The sequence below is a fragment of the Nematolebias whitei genome, chromosome 2 (genome assembly GCF_014905685.2).
Source record: "Nematolebias whitei isolate Nwh7 chromosome 2, NemWhi1, whole genome shotgun sequence".
NCBI classification, from domain to species: domain Eukaryota; kingdom Metazoa; phylum Chordata; class Actinopteri; order Cyprinodontiformes; family Rivulidae; genus Nematolebias; species Nematolebias whitei.
Window position 1 is genome coordinate 18,737,457 of NC_056499.1, and position 26,933 is coordinate 18,764,389.

General features: G+C 37.8%; 1 protein-coding gene and 1 long non-coding RNA gene across 2 annotated transcripts; both read left to right on the top strand.

Moving 5' to 3' along the window:
- Window positions 1–123: 123 nt before the first annotated feature.
- tfb2m (transcription factor B2, mitochondrial) lies at window positions 124–9,439 on the top strand. Its single transcript, XM_037697514.1, has 10 exons — window positions 124–292; window positions 730–1,002; window positions 4,966–5,155; window positions 5,329–5,420; window positions 5,505–5,658; window positions 6,003–6,151; window positions 6,425–6,514; window positions 6,706–6,750; window positions 6,829–6,977; window positions 9,162–9,439. Exons 2-10 carry the CDS (start codon window positions 745–747, stop codon window positions 9,349–9,351), a joined length of 1,317 nt encoding a protein of 438 aa, XP_037553442.1. The 5' UTR covers window positions 124–292; window positions 730–744; the 3' UTR covers window positions 9,352–9,439.
- A 13,650-nt stretch (window positions 9,440–23,089) lies between these two features.
- On the top strand, window positions 23,090–26,766 carry LOC119430078. The gene is made up of 3 exons (XR_005187887.1): window positions 23,090–23,189; window positions 25,161–25,191; window positions 26,716–26,766. It is a non-coding gene; the product is annotated as an uncharacterized LOC119430078 (long non-coding RNA).
- Window positions 26,767–26,933: the final 167 nt, after the last annotated feature.

Below are 26,933 nucleotides of genomic sequence, written 5' to 3' on the forward strand. Positions count from 1 at the left end.
TGGTTTTGATTAGCATTTCAGAAGCTTCAAGTTCTAATAAAATGCGACTTTTATCCTTTGCATTGTTTTGTGCGTTGATAATCAAACTACTTCCTGTAGTTTTTCGTCGCATGTTCTATGACGACAATAAGATGCGCACGAGGCACCACGAGATTTGTAGAAGTTTTCTACGTAGAGGGTAAAGATGTGATGGGCTCAATGTCACTTAGTTATCTCGTTATTTACAGGCGCAAGGGGAGGTTTTAACGACCTATTTTGTTAGACCTGTAAATACACGACCATCTCTAGAAAGGTATGTTTGCTTTTTTGTGATAAAATCGGTATTCTTGTGATATAGACGTGGCTAATGGCTAGCACAGGTACACGTTTGACACGATCACCCTAGGTAACAAAATACATATTTCAGGGTTTCTGTGTTTATTCTGACGCTGTAAAGGGCAGTCACTTTATGTGGCTAGTCAACTTTGTGTTAAAATATTATTGTTAGAAGAGGCGTATTCTTCCAAATGCAACGTGCCAGTAATACTTGACCTAAAGGTTTTGTATTAAATGCTTTTTAAGTTATTTACCAACTAAGCCAGCAAGTGAGTGTAAAATTTGAGAATTATTAATGTATTTAATTTAATTATAGTTTGTTTTGTAATTCATGTCACAACCACGTGTATTATTGCCATCACAACTGTTCTTTCTTGTTGGTTTCTAATTTCGTTTGGCATTAAATTCTTCCAGAGGTACCAGTTCACCATGTCCACCCACATTTGTAAAGCGGTGGAGTTGATGCTGCATTCTTGCAGCTGCACCATCAGAAGTAGATGCTGTTTACCAAAGGCAGTGATGGTCCCTATGGGCTGTGGTCCTAGGATTCTTGGACTTCATAGAAGATATTACAGCATGGACTCTTTGGGTCCTGGTCGGCCTTCACTTGGTCCAAGTTCCCAACTGCCTCGTTCAGAGAGAACGTCAGCGTTGGCCCAAAGAAACCTGTCTGCAGCAGCTGTACAGGTAGGCGGTTTTTCTTGTCTTTGCTTTTTAAAAACACAATTTTTCAAAGGAGTATGCAAACACTGCGACATATCCAGCTACTTTAAATCAGTGATTAGTTTCTTTTGTGTTTCTTTTGATTTTCCTATAGTATTGTCTGTGTTGCTATATTTATATTCATGCTGAGTTTTAGTTTTGATGCAGACTGACATTGACAAAGTACCATCATATTTTCGTGAGATTGACAAGTTCATGATCATCCAATATACTTCATACCATTTACCAGTATAGGAGACACTGGACCAAAGATTGGTTTTTCATTCATCCATTCAACCTTTATTTAAACAGATAAATCACATTGAGCCTCAAAGATTCATTTACAAGTGAGACCTGTTTGGACAGACAATTAAAGTGATTAAAGTTTTTCTTAACTTTTGTACCACAGACTATAAGAACAGGTTGGCATATTATATAATAATGTTTTAATGTACCCTGTAAGAGGTATTTGTTACAAATTTGTATACCTGCAAAGGGATTTGATATATATATTTTATAGCTTACAAATTAAACTTGCTAGGTGATAAATTCTCCTTTACATCAAACTAGATGTCTGCCTTAGCAAAGTTTTGTTGCTGCTGTAAAGCCACAATAGTTGTCAAAATAAGCATTTTTTTTATTTATTTATTAAAAATTATAAATATTTTGTTTGTGTGCATCATCTATGATAAAAAAATAACCCTGTCAATACACATCATTCACTACCATAAGTGTTTTTGGTCAATCTCTCATGATTTGTAATAAATTAGCAAAATCAAAATAATCATGCTTTGTTGCCAATGAGTCGTTTCTTTACATTCCAGCAATTGCAAGTACACTTCTGACACTCTTGGCACGCAATGGATAGTTGGGTTTTTAAAAAAAAAGTCCCTTTTGTGTAAACAAATTTAGGAACAACAGTAGAATCAAAGACATCAGGATTAAAAACTAAAGGGTAAAGTTCTTTTTTCTGAAAACAAACCGAGACTAAAAGCTGTAAATTTATTTGGGAGTAGGAAATTGAGCAGTGGCGAGCGTAAAATTAGGAGTTGGGACTATGATCATTTGCAAATGAGCTTTGCCAAAATAATCCAAACTGTAATGTGTGAATTTTAATTTAGTAGTAAAGAAAGACTGGGAATGTTTTTGAATTTCATTTGCCCCTAAACAAATTGTTGAAGCATCTAATAAATTAAATTGCACACTTTGACAGCTAATAAGGCTTAAATCTACTGACGTGTCAGACTATGGTGTGTGCATTGCTAAAATCTTTGAAAACCGTAAAGTTGATTTTGTCTTTTTTTTTTTCCTTTTTTTATTTATAAAAAGGTTCTGTACCTCTTCAGAAAGGTTTGTATATTCAAGGGTAGACATTAGGGGTGCACTGATTTTTCGGCCCCGATAATTTTGAAAATCGGAAATCGTCCGATACTTGCATGAGAAACTGATTTTACCAAATTTTTTGTTTGTTTGTTTGTTTGTTTGTTTTAACAATTGTGTAAACTTCATTTATATTTCAGAGCGCTACCTCATGGCGAGTTAAAACAAGTTTGTACTGTTTCTAGGATATTGTTCAGCGTATGTTTTTCAATGAAATAATGGAAACTTGAAGGTGCATTGTGACCTTATAACTCCTGACAGTGTCGTTTATAAAACAAAATCAGTATCGGCCAAAATCGGAATCTGCAGGTCAGACTTTTTAGAAATCGTCCAGAAAACTGCAATCGGTGCACCCCTAGTAGACATCATTAAATATTCCAGGTTGTCCAGTAGACAACATCTTGACAGTGTCTGGTTGCCAACATTTTTGCTTGTCTGCAACCTTTAAAATAAAGAAGGCCAAACAATCTCAAGAAAAATGTAGTTTACTTTTACTTTACTTTATAAACTTTATCATTCAAAATTGTACAGTGGCACCATGCAAAATTGAATGAAATGTCGTTTCATTTCTCCACATCAGTGAGGAATACATAATTCACATGAACTTTATAGACTTTGGTGTTTAGAGCAGAAGATTAAATTCTGGTGCAGATACAAGGAATGGACCCAGCTCCTGAGTGACAGATTCTTTCAGGAGCTGCTCGAGTGGAGCTTCCTCCTCCTCATCCTCTTCCTTATCATTAGGCTTTGCATACAGGTCACTTCTCTAAAGTAAAGAGGAGTATACTGTGTACATGACCTTAGTAAAAGTACACAGTATAGTGCTCTCTAATTAAGCATAGAAGTTGTAAGAAGGCTTTAACCGACACCATCAAGACCAACAGCATTCTGAATGAAGGGAGGAGTTTTAACAACTTAACTGTAGTTTATGTAATTTCATTGTTTTAACTGATGGGTTGCCATGTGTATCAGATTTCGCCCCTAAAATGATTATTTCATTCAAAGGGAGTATAGGATTTTAGATCATGTAGTAATTTAATACTATTTATTTTTCATATTTGATTTATTTATCACAGTACAGTTCCCCCTCAGTATGATTCTAAATCCAGTATGATCAAGTTTAGCTCATCCAAACAGCCAAGACACATTGTTGTTGTTTGTTAAAACACTGTGTAGAATTGAATTCTTCTGCAGACGTTTATGATGAACTACAAATGCCTGAAACTGACTCACAGAGAGAGCTATGTGAGTTTAGGGAGAATATTAAACAGAGACATACATCTTTGTTATAACCTGGGGACATATACATTGTAGTTTTTATAGTGTTATTATTGTTTAATTAGAAGAAATAAAGCAGCAGACACAGCCTCCTTTCACTGTGAGGGACACAAACAGGCTGAGCGTGCTCCCGTAGCGACTCGGTCTCCTTTAGAAGACCAGAAGTGTAGTCACGTGCACAAGTTGCACATGCTTGTACAATGATGACGACGCTCAGAACGCATTAACGTATGTTTTTTTTGTTGTTGTTTTTTTGGACTTCCATCACCAAGTATCCTCTGTAGCAGGGAGATAAAATAGAACAAGTAGACAAACAAAGCTTCCCTACAAACCACATCTGGGTCTACAAATCTTGAGTTCACTGTTTGTCCAGTAATGAAGTCCACACCAAATAAAGATTAGATTATTTACTTTTACTGTAAATCTTTAGACATTTAAATTACCCACCAATACAAGCCCACATACAAACACAAACAATCCCCCAATCAATATTTAATCTAATAAGCAAATATTTTTTTACCTAATATATTATGGTTGATAGATGAATCAATTAATAAACATACCTGAACTTTTAAGAACAAAATGTTTTATCTTTTATTCCGAGACTCTTGCCAATGACTGTTTTTAAGCTCACTTTGCGTTGCTGTAAGTTTGCAATAGTTTGTGCTATAAGTAAAAAACAGTTTCTGAAAGCCGAGAACTTGTACTTTACAGCCAATATACCATATTTTCCGGACTATAAGGCGCAATATCAATGAACGGGTCTGTTTTCACACATAGGGTGCACCGGATTATAAGGCTCACTGTTGATTTTTGAGAAAATTCAAAGGATTTTAAGTGTGCCTTATTTATGGCAAATTGACAGCTGCTGTTGCAGGAAGCCCATGAAACAACTGCTCTATCCCTCCTCCCACACAGACACGCCATGAACAGGTGAGCCCGGTCAGCTCGTGTCAAATGCGGGGCATTTGGGTGTCCTGCCCCTCTTCATTCAGGGCGTGGGACAGGGTGGTCACAATCTGGGACCGTCCAGCCCAAATTCGAATGGTTCAAAATTTTATAGTTTTATTTTTTACAGATGAGGGAAATCTGTCAGAGAACTTTACCCTGTGTCTGTTTCAGTTGGTTGTCCAATGGGCAAACTGCGAAATCTGGTTGAAGGAGGTGAAAATAGGTTGTCTCTTACAAATAGAAACCACCCTGATGTATTTATGCACATCTTTTTTTTTTTTTTTTGCAGATTGTTTTTATCTAGAACACTTTTCACTGAGAATTACTGTCTCTTCACAGGGCCAGTTTCATCCTTTGTGCCACTATGACTACCTGGATCTTGGGGAGTTGGAGGATAATATTCGTCAGGCTCAGGCTTGTAAAAAAGTCAGACACTTCATTGTGGATCCAGATCTGGCTAATGTGGTAGCGCAGCATTTGGGACCTGATCTACAGAATAGTAAAACTGTTATCTTCGAATGTAACCCAGGTACGTTGTATTTGTTGTGTAATCCAGCTTTGGACAAACTTAACAAAATGTGTGGTGTGTTTTTTTTATTTATTTACTGAAGCTGCACCACAAATAATATTTATGAGCGTGTGTTTAGTGTCCTTGGCAGTGAAATACTCATGACATTTTTATTTCTTTGTGGGGGGGTTTAGGTCCTGGGGTGTTGACAAGAACACTACTAAATGCTGGTGCTCAGAGAGTTGTAGCTCTTGAGGGTGACAGAACCTTCTTGCCTAATCTGCAGGTACTACAAATGCCTTTAAAGTGTAAAACAACTTTTTAGTCATACATGCTGCTCATTTTTTTTGTTTTATCACTTATGTTGTAGAGACTGGAGGCACATCTTGATGGTCAGCTGGAAGTGGTTTACTGTAACTTCTTTTGCCTTGACCCCATCGGCAGTGGCATTGTGAAACCTCCATCAATGTTAGCTGACAAACTGTTCACTGACTTGGGAATATCAGAAGCTGCTTGGGATGATGGTAAGAAAACACAAACAGCCACAATCCAAATCTATAATGTTGCAGATTTTCTATCATGCATGTTTATACTTTAACTTACTAAATGACTTTTATCATTTACTTGAGCCTTTTTGACTGAACTACTCCCCTATACCCCCATTTTTCCCCAGAACACATTTCTGGGCTTAGTAATCTTAGACTTGAGCAATTCAACTCCCTTTTTAGATAAATTGAAGAAAGGAATTTAATGTTTTTTTACACTTGAGCATATTTATATGCAAATAGTTATGCGTATTGTGTTGTAGTGTGTCAGGTTTTTAAAATTGTCTGTGTTTGTTGTTGTTTTCATTTGTGCATCCCTCCAGATGTCCCAGTGAAGGTGGTGGGAATCCTGCCCCAGCGTAATAAGCGTGGCTTCCTGTTTAAGATGGTTTATGCTTTGTTTGAGCGATTATCTGTTTACAGATATGGAAGAATAGAGCTCAACCTCTTTATTGACGAGATGGAATACTTGGTAAAAACAAAACAACTATGCTAATTCAAATTGTTTTTGTGTGTTGGAATATATTACATCACATTTTATTGTATACAGGCAGCTTTAAACCAACAGTTTTTGCAATTTATTAGTTGCTATAGTTAAAGGTTTCTGTGGTCTTCCCTCGATTACTTTATTCATTTTTCACAGAACAGTGGATTGATTAGCTGATGCTGTGGTAGTTTGATTACTTGTATGCATCATTACTCAGGCTCTTGTGTAAAATAGTTAACCAAGTTGTTTCTCTATTAGAAAATGGTGTCTCCTCCTGGTAACATGATAACCTACAGAGCCTTTGGTATCCTCTGGCAGATGGCTTGTGATATTGAACTTCTACACAAGGTACGGAATGAAGGAAAATAAGGAACCTTTAGTGTTTATTCAGATCTGTTAGAAGTAGTTAGGTTAGACTTTGTTGATGGTGAGAAGAGTACCTGCATCAGGTTTTTTGATAGCTCCAGAAAATGAATGTTTAGGATTTTGCCTTCTTTGGTCCTACACAAGTGCAACATAGCCGTCTTATTTCTGTGCAGGAACCCTTGCAGTCGTTTCTGGTGTCTGGTGCTAAGAAGAGGAAGGTAATTCAAAGAGCAGGCTCGGTAATGTCAGTTTAAACACAATTTGTGTTTACTAAGTATTTAAACATCTCCCCTCAGCTTTCAAATAATCACATGTGCCTGGTGCGAATGCGTCCTCGGGCAGACCTGTTCTCTGCAAACCTAAATCCCTCTAATGCTTCCACCCTGCTGATGATGATCAAACAGTGCTTGGTGAGGAGGAAGATCAAGCTCATTGACAAACTCAAGTAAGCAGTTTACACAAAAGAAAACTTCTGACGGACATGGAGCCTACACACTGTACACATGCTTCATCAAAGTGCTGCTCTTGGTTGAACACTCATGAAGTCTAGAGTAGGGCTGGGCGATATGGACCTAAATTAATATCTCAATATTTTTAAGGTAAATCGCGATATACGTTAGATATCTCAATATTTTTTTGTCTTTCCATAAAATAATAACAAAAATCTATTTCTGAGTCAAAGCTGGCACATTTATTAACAACAGCTGTAACTGTACAAAATAAATGTCTAAAAAATAAACTTTACATATATTAAATAGTTTATTTTTTAGACATTATTTTTATATATTAAGTAATAATCCTCTTCAGCTGGGGGCAGCTGAGGCACAGAGAGGTGGCAACATTAATAAATCAGCAGCTTATCATTTCGCTAAGACATGGGCCTCAGCTGTGGAACAAGATGGCTAACCGTCTTGTTAGCTGCTTAAGACCGTGTCTTATGGATATGATAAGCTATTGATTTATTAATGTTGCCACCTCTGTACCTCTCAAAAGGCACAGCACGGCTAAATGACTTCTGGCCTGTGTTTTTTGTTTTGTCAGGGAAGGAGGCCCTGCAGCCTCACACACTCTCATATTCCACTCCGCTGTTTTAAATGGTGAAGAAGATTCGTAGTTCCGACCTTTCGTCGGGACTTGTTTTCAGCATTGTCTACAGAAATCATCTTACTGCCCCTCATCTGACAATTTAAATCAAAACCATCTCCAAAAGAACAGCTATTGTTTTTCATTTTGTTCAGCAGCTAAGCTGCTCTTCATATTATCTTCCGTGTTTACGTGTGCTAAACGTCTCCTCTCCTGCCTGCCCACCTCCTGGAGAAGCAGGAAGGGGGGAGTGCGGCTGAGGGGCTGGGTTTGTTTTCAAGGAGGAATGGGGGGGGGGGGGGCACGTGGGAGAAAGAAACAGCAGGAGGATTTCCAAGTATTTGTTTTATATTGATATAGTCTCAACTAGGGCTGGGCCATATCATATCGTTCACGATAATACCGGTAAAAAAAAGCTTGCCCAGGCAAAAAAAATGGTATCATTATATGCTAATTTCATGACGTAATACGTCAAGCGCCCCGCCCCGTTAACAGAACCGAGTGCGCCGAACGACCAAACCGAACTGCGCACCCCCCCTCCACCTGTCTGTACTAGTGTAACACTAAATTAGTTGCGCTCAATACTAGCTAGCTAAAAAGCTAAAAACAACGCGCGGCTCAGCTTTCTCTCCACCCAGCTCTAAACGGCAGGTACAGACAGCTCGAGCTGTCTCTCCCTCCACACCCCGCTCTGAGCTGCCGGTACAAACGCAGCTCGTCTCTCCCCCCCCTGAGCTGCCGGTGCGGGTCTCCCCCGCTCTAAACTGCCAGTACAAACATGCGCAGGTCTGTCTCAGTTCCACAGTCCATGGACCAAGAACAGAGTCGGGTGATGAAAGACAGAGCATCAGGGAAATGAATCGAATGAATCGTTCCTGCAGGAACAGAGGAAGCTGAAACACCACAAGCTTCAGGGTCAGCTGATCACCTTGTTACAAGTTCTGGAAGTTATAGCTCATTTAAAGGCAACACATATTTTGATGTTACATTTATGCTCAACAGATCTTAAGCTTCATTTTATTTAGTTATTTTGGGAAACTTCACCTGCATTTTAGTTTTTGTGGTGGATTTATTGATCTATATTTTGTGCAGACTTATTCAATCTAAATAACACAAGGATCAATCTTATTTTTCTACTTGTATATAGACTGAATACTTTTACTAAATAAAGTAATTTCAGTCAAATTAACCCTTGTTTTTTTTTAGTTTTTATATAATACAGCAAAGCAACATGTTACGTTAATTTTGTCAAATGAATAACTATGATTTCTGTTTTGTTTTTTTTGTTTTTTTGTTATATCACAAAATTTATCGTTATCGTCAGAATGCTCTGAAATATCACAATATTATATTTGAGCCATATCGCCCACCCCTAGTCTCAACTTATATCAGGAAAAACCCCAAACATATATCAATATTTTAAAAATATCAATATATCGCCCAGCTCTAGTCTTGGGTAAACCACAGGATATTTAAGATGACATTAATGTGATTTCATCCTTTCCTTTCACCTTGCTTATTGTTTCTCTTGTGTGTGTTTTTCTAGTCTCTGGGCTCCTGATAGTGGGAGTAAATTGTTATCAGAGTTGGGCCTGCCAGAGGACATACTTACAGGAAACGTATACCCAGATGAGTATCTTCGCCTGTTCCAGTTGATGGACAAGAGTCAGGAGTTCACACAAAGCTGGCTTTATGATGAGGTCTTGGAGAACCCACAAAGGCAGGGCTGGACCTAAAATGCAGATTAACAGGTTCTGTGGAAAAGATCTGAAACACAAGGCATGTACAAACGTGTAAAAAATGTACAATAAATTTATTAAAATAATGCAAAGTAATAAAAAACAAAAACATAAAAAAAAATTAACAAAATAAGTCATTTGTGAAATTATCATAGTTTTGTTAGGTTTTAAAGGTTCTGCTTTAAATCACTGTTTTCATAAACCTGAGGTTTTAAGTTTAGATTTCAGACAATTTTACTGGGTTCGTTTCAGATACCTACATTATGAAATGTAATACATCTTTATGTAACTTATTGCCTGTTGGGAAGAACAAGAATTACCTTAATGCCTCATGACATTTATAAGTCTATAATATCGTCCTTCACATACAAAGACTAGCTTTCCATTGCAAACATCCTACATCTGTTTACTTTGAAGGAACTGTGCAGGGCTTGTCTTTGTATAATATGAATTGTATTATTTTGTACATCCATGTGAAATGTCTTGTTTTATAAAATGTGTAAGCTGCATATAATTTACTTGTCAATAAATCAAGATTTTTCATATGTGATATGAAGAAGGCAATTTTAGTCTGCTCACTGTATGGATCTTTTTCTACAATGGCTGAGTGTTCCTGCTTAACTAATAAATCATTACTTTGTATTCAATGAAAATGTGATGATTTAAGGTTGTGCCTTTTGGGCATTTCATTTTTTTTTATATATATATTATGAAAGCCGTCGGTTTCAGGTAACACTTATTTAATATACTGTATTTTTACTGAGAGGTGTAGTTAGTAGATTTTTATTTGTCTCTTTACCTGTATCATGTCAGTTGGACGTTTGCAAATCACTGGCCTGAAGTTTCTCAACACACGAGGGTGCAGTGACCCTTGTGTGATCACCATCTGACACCTAGGGCTCAAAACAAGCAACATAATGATAAACAACAAACAGTATTTTATTCATTATTCTTGAGACTAAACAATGTTGAAGTTCTCTTGAATGAAAAATTATAAGCTTTAGAAGAAGTAATTGTATATATAAAAAAAAGATTAAGGATAAAATTAAGGAGATTATATACTATTTCACTTGATGGGACTGTTAATTTATGGACTCATTTTTACACAGTTACAGCAGAAAGAAATGAATATATTCATTCTTTTTGCTCTGTAGCCAGCACTGTCACTTTGGCTAGCACAGGTGATAAATGTTGCTTATTCTCAGTGGTTGCCAAAGTTTGGGTTCCTGTGGGTCATGAAACAGCTGGAGGGTCCTCAAATAATCTTCATAACTTCTATTAATAGTAAAAAATCTGATAAGAGACACACAACCCTTCAGTCTCACAAACTGGTCTTTCAGGTAGTCTTTGATCCAGGTAATCATTGAGACCTCCACCTGAGTCATCTGGAGTTTCTGATGAAGCAAATCAGACTGAATTGTTAAATGCACTGGAGAAATCAAACGTGATTCTCAGTGCTGTCTGCTTTAGATGACAGTGGGTTTGCTGAAGCAGGTGTATGATGGCATCTTCAACTCCCAAGTCCACGCCGATAAGCAAACTGCAGTGGGTCCTGATATGTGCTTGTTTATTTAGTCAGGTGGGCCAACAGAAGTCTCTCTAGGACCTTCATGACATGGAATGTCAGGGCAACAAGTCTATAGTCATTGAGGACTGATGGGTGAGCTTTCTTTGGTACTGGAACAAGGCAGGAGGTTTTCCACAACACTGGAACCTTCTGGGTCAGGCTAAGGTTGAAGAGGTGCTGCAGAACCCCACAGAGCTGCTCTGCACAGGTCTTCAGGACTCTGGGACTGACACCTTCTGGACCTGCAGCCTTATTCCGGTTCAGTTACTCCAGCTGCTTCCTCACCTGACTTCTAGAGACGCAGAGGGTGGAGGCAAATGAGGTATCAGCATCTTCTGATTTGGTTGAAGACCAACATGTAGAAGAAGAAGGGTCCATGACTGAGGTGGTAGATATAATATTTGAGGGGTGACAGCCTTGGGTCAAAGGAGGGTGGTTTATCTGTTTGGCTGTGGGCAAGAGAGGAGGATGCTGAGTTTGTTCCTGAACTGAACCTATTAAAGAACGTGTTCAGTTCATGACTGTCCAGGCTTCCATCCTTCTGATCCTCCTCCTGCTTGAAGCCTGTGATCTTTTTCATCCCTGATCACACCTCTCTGATATTGTTCTGCTGGAGCTTGCTCTCCAGCTTCTTCTTGTAACTGCAATAAAGTTAGTTTAATGTCCAACGTAAAACTAACTTTACAGCGGTCTTCTTGTACACCTCCTTGCTGTTTCTTGTCTTGACTTTTAGTTGCTTCTGTGTGCTCCTCAATAATTCTCTGTCTCCCTCCCTGAAGGCTCTGTTTTTCTGGTTTAGCAGTTCCTTCAGGTCACTGGTGAGCCAGGGTTTGTAATTGGGGAAGCCTCTCACTGTTCTGGTTGGGATGGTGTTGACACAAAAGTTAATAGAAGTTGGTCACACTCAGCTGTGGCATTGATGTCCTCTCCATGTGGCTGGCACAGTCTGTAACCTCAAAATAACCCTGCAGGGCTTTTTTAGCTTCCGTTGACCATTTTCTCACTGTTCTCTTTATTACAGGTTGTCTCTGAACAAGGGATTTAGAAACCAGCCACTAGTAGGTAGCACAAGCCAGTGTATATATTCTGAGCAGAGAAACTAGATTAGATTGTGATCTGATTTGCTAAGAGGGGGTCTTGCTTTAATGATTTATGGATCCTTGACATTTACATACAACACCAGTGTTTTGTTTTCACCAGTTGTGCAGCTGACAAACTGTTGGAATGTCAGAAGTGCAGCAGAGAGTGAGACACAGTGCCAGCCCAAGCCTCCATGTGGCCCTAAGCAAAATTTGGTTTGGGGCCCTCTATTTCTGCTAATAATGTGGATTGCAATAATCAGTCAGATGATCTGATCATTCACCCACCAAACATAAACTCATTGCAACTCTGACAGCTCTGTTTACATTATCCTATATGTGATCAAAGACCTGCTCAAAGGACTATTTGAAATGATCTTTGAGGATGCTGTTCATCAGTTTAAAGAGCCATGCTCTATCTTTGTCATCCACCAGTCGGTCGTAGTAGACACGGAGGACCTCGTGGACAAACAACCTAGGGTGTAGTCAGAGTCAGAGTCAGAGTTTCTTTATTGTCATTCGCACCTCATGTGGTACATGTGGTGGAGCGAAATTCTGTACACAGGGTCCCAGTTACATCCAACAATAAAATGTATAAGAAAAACAGTAATAACATCTAAGATATGAACTAAGAAAAATATCAACTAAATATACACTAAGCACTCAGAGCCACAGAAATGGTTAGTGAGCCAGATTTGGCCCACAGGCCTTGAGTTTTACACATGCAATCTAGTGGTACTAAAAGTAACAAAAAAAAAAAAAAAAAAAAAACCACCAGTATGCAATGTATTTTACAGCAAAAGTGTCATCTGTTTTTTTTTATCCTTGGTTCCAAAGAACTGCAACAGTCATGTTCAAAATAATTTGTAGTGCAAGATCAACAACAAACAGATGAAACTTAGATGCATAAGATAAATTGTGCAAAAACAGACAAAAATAAAATAAAATATCAAGGAAATAATTAAATAATGTAAATGAACAATTACTTGAAACCACGTCAAATGGTTTAATACGGAAATTTAAAGTTGAATAATTAGTTCTTAAAACGATGTAAATGTATGCAACAATTTGCAAAAGCTGAACTTAAAATATTAAATGGAATCGTATAGAAATCATTAAAAAAAATAAAAATTAAATTTCACTTAGGGGGTCCCCTAATGGTCCTGGGGCACTAAGCAGCTGCTTATGCCTTGGACCGGCCCTGGAGACATGATTAAAATCACCAGATATGACTCACTAGGGTACTGTGTCTGTAGCTTAGTAACCACTGAGCTGATGACATCACAAGCAGTCTCTGCTGCAGTATAGAGTGGAATATAACTTAAGTGGTTGCCAAAATAACACTGTTGAACTCTCTTGGGAAAATATGGACGAAAAGGTACAATGTGATGTGTAGTAACACCAAATAACCAGTAGGTGACGACAGAGCGCTTAGAGCTGGGCCTTGTGACAGCGACGACCCCTGGCTGTCAGCGGAAAAACCCGTCATTACAACAACAACATCTTTGGAGAGGAGTCTGATGTTTAGCTCTGCCGTGAGTACCAATAAACTATTATGTGTCGCAACATTTAAACACAGGCCCAGTGATGCCAAAGCTAACGCTTGTATGTGAGGAGAATGCTGGGCGTTTTGGTGGCGTCCAGATGTGTCTCCTGGTCGGCAGGCTCAGTCAGTTAGCTTGTGTTAGCTTATAGCAACGTACTCAAACGCACCTAAACCTTTCACTGAAACGTTTTACGGTCGATAACGGAGTAAAATGAACAGCTGCTCTCATGATTTTGTTTTAGTCCTGTTTTTTTTTTATAGTCAAACTTGTCCTACATCGTATACTGCGAATGACAATTTACAAAAAATGTTGTCTGTCTTCTTTAATCATTATATAGTTTGTCTCCTGACAGCTTTTAGGTCCTGCTTTACTGAATGTTATTTCATTAAGGGGACGTGTGCAGCCTGCGTTTTGACTTAACTTTACAGATGAATAAATTTGAGCTGTTTTTGTCAATTAGATATTTTAGATAGTAGAATCACACTGCAGCTGAAAAAACTCCAAGGTTTGGCTGCTCAGCTTGAACACTGGCCAGCTCCAGTGCTCCACCTTCCTGTGTGTGATTACTGAACATATTTTAGGTTCTTACATTTATAATGCTTCTAGCTTGTATCTAGTCTTATTAGTTTCTTAAAACAATGCCTGCTAATGTGAGTTCATTTGAGTTATTATTTTTTGCTTTTGTTTCATTCCTGGGCCTTTCACAGAGGAACTAAGCAGGGCAGGGCTGTTTCTTTTTCCATTTGGTTGCATTGCTGATCCCCTCTCCTGTCTTATTATTCATGGTCTCCTGAGGAGAAGGTCACAGATTTGGAAAATAAACAAAAACAAGGAGAGAATGGATGTTTGTGGACGGACAACACTGGGTGAGATAGAAAAAGATACAGCTGAACAAAAATGCTCCCAAGCAAGTTAGCAAAGTTTTTTTTTGTGTGTGATCTTGAGGTTATTGCTGTGTAAATCTCAATGTCAGAGTTAGTTGCTATGGTCTGGAACTGTTTATCTCTCAAATTCATACCATGGAGCAATTATTACTCTGCAAAAACAGTCTTGTTCTGTTTGCAACTCAGATTTTTATCACGCAGAAAGCAGGCAGAGTTTTCATTTATAGGGTGTTGTCTCGTTACGATATACGAAGGCTACTATGAAACGTGTGTTGATGGTATAAAAAGGGGTTTCACCTCTCTTTTTAGAGTTGTCTCGATGTTTCGACCATGTGTTCATGAGCAAATTAACGGGAATATAGAAATTTGATGTTTTGCCTGGTGTGTTTGTTTCTTTCGTCTCTCCCAATGTGAGGATTGTGTCTTAACAGCATATCATTAAAAGAAAAACAATTTCCTGCGTTCATCTAGAAACCACGACAGCTTTGCTCCTCTGAGATAAGCTGGATCTATGTATTTCATTACCTTTTTTTTTATTCTATTGCATATTTATCTTAGAATAAAAAATGGTTATTTTCCATAAACATTTGGAGTAAATCATTTTCATTCTCTCTCTTTTCTTAACTTCTGTTTTATATTTGCTTCTACTTAGTATATTTTATTTTTATTTTTTTTTACAATTTATATTTTGCTATTGTTAAGTGTAACTTGGACCCTGTGTACACAATTTCATTCCACCTCATGTACCACATGCGATGCGAAGGACAATTGGGGAGTGGTGGCGCAGAGGTTAGAAGATGGGCTTGTGATCGGAAAGTCGCAGGTTCAACTCCCGATACCGTCAACATCAAAAATGTGTGTAGAAAAGGTGAAACACCCACACCTCCCTCCACCCTCATTCGCCCCACCCTGGGCCCCTGAGCAAGGCCCTTAACCCCCACCATCTGCACCCTAAACAGGTCTCTCTTGAAAATGAGTTCTCGTGGCTCAATGAGACTACCTGGATAAATAACGGGTAAATTAAATAAATAAATAAATAAAGACCCTTGACGTTGTACTTAATTTATCCATATTATTCTGGTTGTCAAAGTTGACAGGACTTTATGATGTTGAAGACAACTAAATAAATTGTTAACGTTTAGTTTAATTTTTAAGCTTCTTTCACACATGAACACCTAACACATTGTACTGGAGACTTAGGGACTTTTCTACGAATTTTGTGTTTGGACCAACACACATTGAGGTGCAGCTTCACTGGTTGTTGAGGACACTCAACTGAAAAGCGGTTCTTCTTGTTGTGTTGGTTTTTATCATTGCTGAGTCAGCTGTAAACGCAAGTGAGAAAGAAAAAGGGAAAAGCCTGCTGTTGCACAATACTGATTTACACTATAAACCCGTTTACCTGTTTGTTCACCTGTATTTGGTCCGGCTTCTCTCCTAAATGATACATTTTGTTATTGAGAATCCTTTAATAAATCAAATTTCACTCTATTGAAGATTTTTAGTGTCAGTGCATTTTGATGACAGGATTTTGTGAAATATTTTGTTGCATTTTATAACATTTAGTTTGCTTTTTTATGAAAATATGTTGGAAATGTGTGATTTATTTCATCCCAGTCTAAGTAATTTAACCTGTTCATACGTTTTATGGTTGCTGTTTAAAAAGTTCAAGACTTGTCTATTGCATTTTTTCTAGGGCTGTCAATCGATTATCAGATTAATCACACTCTGGGGCTGTGATTAATCATGATTAATCACTATGCTTAACTTTGATTTCACAGCTTGAAATGTAAATATGCAGGTTTTCATAAAATTTTGAAGGTTTTATTGTCTAAAACCAAACCGTTCTCCAAGTTTTCACACTGAGCAAGGTTTACAGAAGTCATTTTGTTTCAAACATTAATTTAACATTAATTCTAAATGTTTCAGAATTTTCTAAATGTGTGTCAGCTTGGGCATAAATATACAACATGTGTATTTCAAATGGTGTTGAAAAGGCTCTTGTGTTCTTTATTCTAAAACATTTTATCATCTGGGTTGTTTGGCAGCTGGGGAATGGTGCAAAACTTGTTTTCTTCTTTTCTCTTTCCCCTCTGAGTGAAGTCTAACCATGTCGGCTTCTCTCATGCTTTCTGTAGTTTCCTTCTATCTAATCTTGTTAATCTCTGCATGCTTGAAGAGGGACTTCTCTAGCTGGCAGCACTGACCTTAAAGCTGTGGAAATCAATGGATCACGGTGGTAATCCATCCATCTATTATCTTTATCCACTTCCTCCTTTTCGGGTCGCGGGGGTCACTGGTGCCCATATCCAGTTATCACTGTGCGGGAGGCGGGGGACACTGTGGACAGGTCGCAAGTCCAGCACAGGGCCATGAGACAACCAGTCACACTCACTCACGCCTAGGGACAATTTAGAGTTACCAATTAAGCGTTTAATTTTCTGACAAAATATAAGCTGAATAATTTTACAACTGTAATAGAAAACCACCTGGATTTGATTTACAGTGAGAATAACAGCTGTGAATGAGGAAGGCTGGTTTGGCACCTTTTAATCTGCACCGGGGTTACTGTTGTCTCATGTTGCAACCTACAGTCTTTAAATAATTTATAAAGTTTGAGTCAGCTGACAGACTCGCACACAAATCAGGTCTCCATTGGAATTTCTTACTGTACAAATGTAGCTGTCGTTTTGGCTAAATTGTCTCTTTCATTCTCAGGTCAGTTTGAGGCGGACGGCAGAATGTCGCAGGTTCATCTGGACGGGTTTGACCTCTGTGATAACTTACCCAACTCCGAAGCTCTCGCTGCTCAAATGCAAAACCTCAACGAGACACAAAGTCTCCCTCATTCACAGAACGATGAGGAAGAACCATTTGGCCTCATTCACAAAGATCCTCTAAACAACAATGGGGAAAATGAGCAGGAGGTTGTAAAGAGAAAGGAAGGATCCACAGGAAGGAGGAGAGATGAGAACAAGGAAGAAGACAATGATGAAGTGATGAAAGAAGAAGAGGAGGAAGAAGAATCTGAGGCGTCAAGTTCTCTAATTTACTGCCAGTCTCCGGATATTCCCATGACTGATTCTTCTTATTCAGAAACTGGTAAGGGACACAAAAACTTGAATACAATAGAAATAAAAAGTTATTCTTTGCATACTTTGTTACTAAGTTGTTGTTGTTTTTTTTTTATATCTTTTTATATTAAGTATACTGTCTCTAGTGGGGTAGTGGTGGCACAGAGGTTAGCGAAGGTGATTGGAAGATCGCCGGTTCAGCTCCCCAGAACGACATCAAAATGTGGTTTGGAAAGGTGAAACACCTGTCTCCACCCTCATTTGCCCTACTCTGGGCCCTTGAGCAAGGCCCTTAACCCCCACTATCTGCTCCCCTGGGTGCCCTAGACAGCAGCTCTCTGCTCCACACAGAGGGCTGTGGTAGCTCGGTGGTCTGTGGTTGCGTCAGGAAGGGCGCCCGGCATAACAACAACTGCCAAGTCTTCGTGCGAGTTAGATTGCTGCGGCGACCCCTGAAGAAGGGAGCATCTGAAAGATGGAAAAAAGTATACTCTCAGATGGAGGCAGCAGAACATTTTGAACTATGCATCTGATCGTCATTTTTTTTTGTTGTTTTATGAAAATTGGTATTTTTTTAAATCCATTGGTCTTTATTTGGAAACATATTTCTCCAAGTTGTCAATGTTTTAACAGCTAGTCACGCACACTTTGTCTCGATACCATTTGTCCCTGTGAACCTCACAGTTGGTTCATCAGCCATAACATTCTTCCTGTTGTGTGCTGGAAACAAGTCGCTGGTACTCTGTCTAAAATCTGAGCGCAGAGGTCTGGTTTTATGATTTGCTCTGGGTGTTCTAATCGCAATTTGGCATCTCAAATTATGTGCGTTCACACTTGCAATGAGAACGTGTTTCCACATGCATCCCAAGTAGCTTCTTGAGATCTGATCTTAATTATATAATTTGTATGTAAATAGGGAGGTAAATAATCCCACATCAACAAACAGGACATCAGCTGGTCTGTTGCTGTTTCTGTTAATTCACAAATGTATTCAACAACCTCATCTACATTTGCATTTAGACGGTCACATTTATTAGAGTCGTTTACAACATCAGATTGTGGTGTAACGAGGAACATGAAAATAAATGAAACCTTACAGAGTTCAGTGTCAGCATAACTTGATAAACACACTGCAGCTCTTAACTACTTCACTTCTGACTGTTCAACGGTAGTGAGGTCAGTGATTATATGAGTTTATTACAATGCTTAGGGCATTTCATTTTTATTTCAGTTTGACATTATTTAATCAAAGTAAATTATTCAACTCATCTTTATGTTGACCACACTTTCAGAGCTAATGCCAACTTAAAATCTCATTTGACCTGTTTAGGTCGTCTGCTGGGTTACACTATAAAAAAAATAATCTCTGAGTAATCTGAGTAATCATCATTCACAACACATTTTAATATAAAAAGTATGCAACTTGTAAATGTTAAGTCCACCAGTTATAACACTTAGAGCCACTAAGTCTCTGTAATACCAAACACAACAGAATGATCTTAGTTAAAGAAACATCATTCTGGGTTTGTCAGGCTTTCTTTCTGTTGTAATTCTATTCTATCAGATGGTCAAAAATCTAAACTGGGGTCTGTATGATTAGTGATGATGATGTCATTGTGATTACATGACTGATAAACTTAAACTGGATTTTTTAATTAGAAGTTGATAGAAATACTACAGACACAAAAAGCATAAGAAAAAAGTGGCAACCATATAAATGTGACAGTCTGTGTGAAAACAACACATCAGCTTCAAGCTCACAATTTCACTTCCAAATTTAAGGAGACAAACTTCCTCATTTACACTCTCACACACCTACATACCTGTTGTCATTGTACATTACACAAATTACAGTCTGATGGCAGTCAGCACCTATCAGGATATTACAGAAAATGATCATAACCGTGTGTTGAGTGCATACACTGGTAATGAAGGAAACCTCATAATTATTAAGTTTTTACAAGATATGTAACATATGATAAACATGTTTTAAATACATTTGCAGTATTTTCTCCACTAAAATGGCCTCGTTACTGGGTTTTCAGTCCCCATTACTTGAGTTTACAGTGAGGTGACATTCAGGAAAGTTTGGCTTTACGCAAGTAATGGTCATGGCAGTACTGTTAGAATAGGTCTTCAAGAACTGTATATTTTCTGAATTAATGACGATACGAGAATGCATTTGTTTGTTTTAGTGTAAGTTAATTTTCTGGTTTTCAGTTAAAAAAAAAGAAGCTAATCGGTACCTGTATTCAGTTCACTTTAATTAAATTTATTTATATAGCGCCAAGTCGCAGCAAAAGTCGTCTCAGGGCACAGTACAAAAACATTCACATGCATTATAAAAGCCAATTAGTAAAAGTTATGTATCTAAGAAAACCAGGAGATTGTTTTGAATATTCACTTTGTCACAGTCTTCCATCCTGAGCAAGCACAAAGGAGACGGTGGAAAGGAAAAACTCCCTTTTAACAGGAAGAAACCTCCAGCAGGACCAGGCTCAGGATGAGCTGTCATCTGCTTCTACCCGCTGGGGTTTGAGAGGACTGGAAGGAGAAACAAACACAGAATGACAGGTCCAGGTGTACTTTCTATTGGAGGGAAGAAGTAAAAAAAGAAAAGCACATGTTAAGAAATAATTACAAATACGAGCGGGTAGAGTAGAGCAAGTAAAGAGCAGCAGAGTGAGGGAAGTGAAGTTAGGAGGTTTTTTTTTTTTGCATAATTTTTGGACAAGATGTTTCTAATCTTAGTGATATTACACAAGTGGAGGAAAGTGGTCCTGGTAACTTTTTTTAGTGGGGGGGGTTAAAAGACATATCCTGATTAAAAATAACACCAAGTTCTTTTTTTTTTTTTTTTTTTACATTAGAACTAGAGACCAAATTAATGCCATCCAGAGGAAGTAAAATAATGCAAAATGTATTTCTAAGATGCTCAGGTCCAAAAACCAAAACCTCAGTCTTGTCTGAGTTTAAAAGCAGAAAATTAAAGGCCATCCAGGTTTTTATGTCTATAAGACAAGTCTAAGTAACTGATTGGATTAATTGGGTTTCATGGACAAATATAACCAAGTATCATCAGCATAACAATGAAAATGTATCTCATGCTGTTTAATAACTTTACCTAATAGAAGCATATGTAAGGTACAGAGTATTGGTCCAAGCACTGAACCCTGAGGAAATCCACAACTAACTTTGGTGTCTAAAGAAAATTCATTATTTACATTTACAAGCTGGAAAATATAAAATAAATATGATGTAAACCATCTTAGAGCTGTTCTTGTAATCCCAATATCATATTCAAGCTTCTGTAGTAAAATATTGTGATCAGCTGTATCAAATGCAGCACTGAGGTCTAACAGGACCAGTATAGACACAAGTCCATTATCAGAGGTAATTTTCACCAATGCTGTTTCTGTGATATGATGAGCTCTAAACCCTGAGTGAAAATCCCCAAACAGATGATTTCTGTTCAGATGTTCACACAACTGACCTGCAACTATTTTCTCTAGAATTTTTGAGTTGAAAGTTAGGTTAGATATAGGTCTATAATTAGCAAGGATTCCTGAGTCAAGATCAGATTTCTTAAGTAAAGGTTTAATTACAGCAACCGTAAAGCATTGTGGTACATAACCATTCGTTAGAGATAAATTAAGCACATCCAAAATGTGGATATTAATTAGGGGAAATACCTCTTTAAACAGTCTGGTTGGGAAAGGATCTAGCAGGCATGTTGATGATTTAGATTTAAGTATTTTTGACAATTCCAAGAGCTCAACAGGACAAAAACAGTCCAAACACAAACCAGGTTCTAGTAATATCTCTAAACTTGCATCATCTGACAGGGGACTAGGGGTAGTAGAAGGAAAGATGGTTTGAATATCTCTTTAATTGAAATAATTTTATTTATAAGAATCTCAAGAAGTCATCACTACTTATAGTTGTAGGGATACATGGCTCAACAGACACAGGGCTTTTCATTAGTCTAGTACAGTATTGAACAGAAATCTGGGGTTATTTTTATTCTCGTATATTAAAGATGAATAATATACAGCTCTAGCTTTACAGAGGCTTTCTTATATGTTAGCAGGCTATTTCTCCAAGTTAAATAAAATTATTCAACATTAGTGGAGCACCATTTTCTTTCCAGCTTTCTAGATGCCTGCATGTTTTTTTTTAAATAAGTAACTCTGAATTGAACCAAGGAGCCAGTTTCCTCTGATTGATCACTTTCTTTTTCAGAGGAGCAATTTTATCAAGGGAAGTTTGCATTGAAGTTGTAAAATTATGAACAAGATTATCTGTCACTGCTCTCTGGTGCATTACTCTGAAAAACAAAGGAAAATATCAATGGACCAGATTCTTTAAATTTAGTTACAGCGTTCTCTGATAAACACTTTTGAAATTTATTCTTAGTAGCTGTGTAGTCAGTTAATGTAAACTCAAAAGTTATTAAAAATGGTCAAACAGAACAGGATTGTGATGATATATTAAGTACTTCTACTACTACTACTAGTAGTTTCTGTTAGAATAAATCAATATGATCAGTTATCAGCTCATTAATTAACAAAGACATAGAGGAAAGAGATCTGATGTTCAATAATCCACATTTGATGATTTTATTATGGTAAAGTAATAGTTTATTTTAATAAGATTTTTATGATTTATGTTTTTAGAGTTGATGTTTGGTTTATTTAATTTGGGCCGTGGGCTAGCTGGCACTGTTTCAATGGGTTTTGGGTGGGTAACAGAGGAGAAGCAGCAGAGAGGTGTGTAAGACTACAACTGCTTCCTGGACTGGACCCTGGGTTGTCAATCATTTGGAGGACTAACAATATTGGCCAAATTTTTAGAAAGAAGAGCGGCTCCACCCAAAGTGGGATGCATACCATCTTTCTGCATCATACGGGGTTTTCCCCAAAAAGCACTTCAGTTATCTACGTAGCCCACATTGTTTTCAGGACACCACCATTCCTCATGTTTCTCTCATTTGACTTCTCTCTGTATTTCCCCCTGTAGGCAGTCTGTTGGAGACTCCTTATCCTTTCAGCCCCAGTCCAGAGCCCACCTCCCCTGTCATTCCAGTAGTTAGTCTGGAAACTTTACATCCCATCAGTCTGTTGGAACTAAGCCAAGCTAACGCTGAAGTAACTGGGTCGATGATCTTCATGCACGGGCCTACTCTTAACTCAGAACCAGTAGATTTTACTTCACAGATGATGACCTCTGATGGACCAGCTGGCCCTAAATGTGTCGCACAAGCTTCTGACAAGACGCTTAAAGATTTCTCTGCAGAACACAATACCTCATCTATGGAGCCTGTTTTTAACTGTGGGCCCGCTTTCACCCATGGGTCCACCAGCTCAGATACAGGACCTAACAGCTCAGCACCAGTGACATTTATCTTAACTGAACTAAGAAGAACTGATGTTTCCACTCCTGCAAGTGCAATAACGGAGCCCCTCACCTTCACCACTGGGCCTAATACAACAGATAGAGAATCCACTTCCACCATGCCATGTTTACCCTCCAGTCAAGAACAAAATATATCCATTCCAGTGACCACTTGTTCCTCATTCTCCACTTGCTCAAAGGGATCCGTTTTAAGTCTCGATCTGCTGAAGTCTCTCGAACAGTTGGCACAAAGAGACGATGATGCCCATCTTCCACAATACTTTCATCAGGTAATCTGTCTTATCTCCACTGTGTGTCATTGACTATGAACTGTGCATTGCTACCATTTTTATCAGTGGCTCATTTGATCAGGCAGTCTGTCCTTTCATTGAGGTCTTGCTACCTTTCTGTCACACCTGTCTTTTTCAATCTTGCTCTCACACAAGTTTTTAAAGCACAGTCATTTATCCACTCAACCTGAAAATCAGAATGGCACTTTGTACCCTCAGGCAGAGGTGTTCTCTGCTTTTAATCACAAACAGAAATACAGACATGCACAGAAGCCACAAGCACACGGCATTAAAGAAAACTCTACACTCTCAGGCCTTTGGCATGCTTTCACTCTCACACATGCAGTAGATCTGCATGACTGAACTCGTATTTTTAAGGTGCAGTGATTTATTTCTTTTAGTCAGTGTGATTAGCATTTTCGGTCACTCCACCAGGCCTACCTGACCTGTGTTACATTCAGGCCTACGTGAGGATGCAAAACCATTTTCTTTTAATCACAAAGTTTGTTTTCTCAGTCATCCAGGTATATAACAAAAAAATTTTCTTTTAATGTTGCAGTTTTTGCCATCACAGTTATAACAAGCTGTGGTCAATTCACAAGTAAAATTAAAATGTTTTCTACAATTCAGTGCAGGAAAAAGAAAAATGCTCTGTGCTTTATACTTTTATTTTCTCAACATTTATCTGACTTAGGGCGGGTATTTTAGACTTTTTGAAATTAAACCTGAATAAATGTTTATTTTTACTGTAAAGCCTCACCAGTACCGGTTGGTGTTATTAAAAGTAGGATAAAATACCAAGTTGAACAAAAAATAATTGTCACAGAAGTGAATGTGTGGCAGGTGTATTATATGATCAAACACTTTCAAAATCTGTACAAATAGAAATGAGTGTAGTTCATTTAGAGTACATGTCTAAAGTATTATCATCCTCTATTAACAAAGGGATCTTCAACCGTCAGAGCTGAGTTAACTCCATGCCTTACTTCAAACATAATCATAACCTAATAATATGTTCAAATTTTAAAATCAATTAAAAAAAATCACCTTGTAGACGCTACATTTTCAGAAAGTTAATGTTGATGTAAAGGAGACCTGAAAGTTCCTGTTCTGTCAGGTTTTGGCTCCTATTACTGTACAAAAACATATATATCAAATGTTTACCATTTTAATAGAGGACAACCATAAGGAGACACTCGGTAAATGAGATGTGAATGCTTCTACAAATAAAACATCCAAATTCAACTCAGTTTCTCACAGGCAGAGACGTTACTTTTGATGATGGAGTGGTTTAACTTAAGTGATGGTCCCAAAAGTGTTGACTTATCTTGACTCAAACACGTGAAACAAAACTACACTCTAAAAAACCTAAACTGGCAACAATCTAAAACTCTCATTTGGCCAAACTTGTTTGTAAATGACTGCCTGTGAACACAGTACCTAGAAAGCTCATGCAGTTGTTGGACATGCAAGAGCCTTGTGTGTGTGTTTTCATTTGCTCCTCCTCGTCCTCCTCCTCCCCTTGTCCTCTTGCTCTCACACACACTTCTCTTGTTCTGAGATAGCAGAGCGACACGAACACCACATTTACTGAAGGTAGAGTTTCCAGCATGGTCTAATTTTTCTGTTTATTGGTAAATAATTTCACCCTCATTTTAATGTTCACTGCATTTTTAAAGTGACCTATGATTGCACAGCTGTATTATGTCACAAAATGTTTTTTTCCTCGCAGTTAATGATTACAGAAGTCACTGTAGCTGTTACTCTGCTTTAGCTCTGGCTCGTGTAGTTTCTTATCTTCCACAATGGTGTAATTTATTTGTTTATTTATTTTGATGCCCCTATTTAAGAATTACTTTAGCCTGAATTTGAACCTTTATTTAACAAGTTTCTCTTAAGAATTGCGTCTGTGAGAACTGGCAAGAAAACACATGTACTTCATGAAACGTTGTATTGTCTCTTTCCCTGCAGATTGCTGAGGCCTTTGTCCTTCAGAAAGACTGTATCCTTGCATGTGTGTGTGTGTGTGGTGGGTATTACATTTATTTGATCTTTTTGTGTAAGTCCTATATGCTGTTCCCTTGATCATTAACTTTTATGTTGACAAGAAAATGCTCCTTCGTCATAGCAACAAGATCCTGTAAAGAATGCTCATTCTTGATCGCTCATTGTTGTACACCGTGATTCTGTTGGCCCATTCATAAAAAGTAATACTGTACAGTCATATGAATGCTGTCAAACCTTAAAACAGAATAGGAGAAAATGATGAGGGTTTATGAACTGAATGGGAAAAGGTAGAAGAGCAAAGTAGAGTTGGAGGTTTAATCTGTGGAAAGACGATAGCATTCAAGGCATGAATGCATAAAAGAAAAAGGAAACTAGCCCTGCTGCCATGTGTCCGTGGAGCATTAGTTAGTGAGAGAAAGCATTGAGTCATGTCAAAGAAGGATTGTGCTTTGGCTGCCCATATCCATAAACATGAGTCTGCATCCTGATGAACCCCTTCCATTTTATCTTCCCTCTTCACTCAGTTTATCCTCGTCCTCCTTCAGTGCTACAAACAAATGTGACATTTCTTTTTATTTAGCTTCTACAGTGACAGACTTTTTTGTAACTTTAACGTGGTTTTAAGCCGTAGGTTTTCTGAAGTTTCATTGGACATTTGCTCGATTTTCAGTCATTTTCCATCCAGTCATGGCTGTTTTTAGATTTAGTTCTTACCGTTAGTTAAACTATTTAGCATGAACCACTTAATATTTCAATGATTAAAAATACACCTAAACCTAAATTATGGATCAATGTTGTCTTTACACATAACAGACAACTCACCGTTTCTTAAGTACAAACTTCTAAAGACATGACTTTTAGATCCTGTTGCTTTCAGATGCTGCAGACATCTCTTAGCTTGCCACATATTTGCCCCTGACTTGTCATGTTTTTCCTATTTTATTAGTGCACACTATTCTATTCTTGGATATACCATGTTTTTGGCAAAAATTATAAAAAAAATACATTGTCTAATTTTCTACATGGTTCCTGTTTAACTGCATATTTTGGTTTTACTAAAAGTGATTATAAAAAAAAAAGAACATGTATGTGACTTCTTATCCAGCTGCTCATAAAAAAAGTGCCTAAAGATACAGTTTAAAGCAGTTTTATAGTCTGTTATATATAGCCAAGTCCTGCTCTTTTTGCCTTGAGCGTTTTTGGAAGTCCCGCTCTTCTTTTAAATCAGATGCATTTTCATTGCTTACTGGTTTGGAAAGTTGAACAATCATAATAATAAACCTTCATAATAATGATTTGAAAAACTGCAGAAAAAAATGTTCTGGTCTGGAAATGGTTGTGTCAAAGGACTGGACTGAGTGAATCAAAAATCAAAAATAGGCTTGCTGCTCATTATGAGTTCTGACACATCTGTCTCCTGTAATGGCACATACGTAGAAAACAAGTCACTTTTTTAAGCAGACAGTTGTCTTTTGTGTTCCTGTTGTGTGTGTTATTTTTCTGAATTGTTGGCTTTCAGACCAGCGTGCATTATTGTTCATCCAGCTGGAGAGACTCTACCACCAGAGGGTTTTGGACAACCTGAACACACTTCAAGAGCAGTGGGGTAACATAGCACGCTCTTCTCAGATGTACACACACAAACAATTGTAATTTAATTTTTTTTTTTCTGCTGTTGTAGGAACTGTCAGTGTGTTGCACACCACACATTTAAATGCATATACTGGGTTTAGTAAT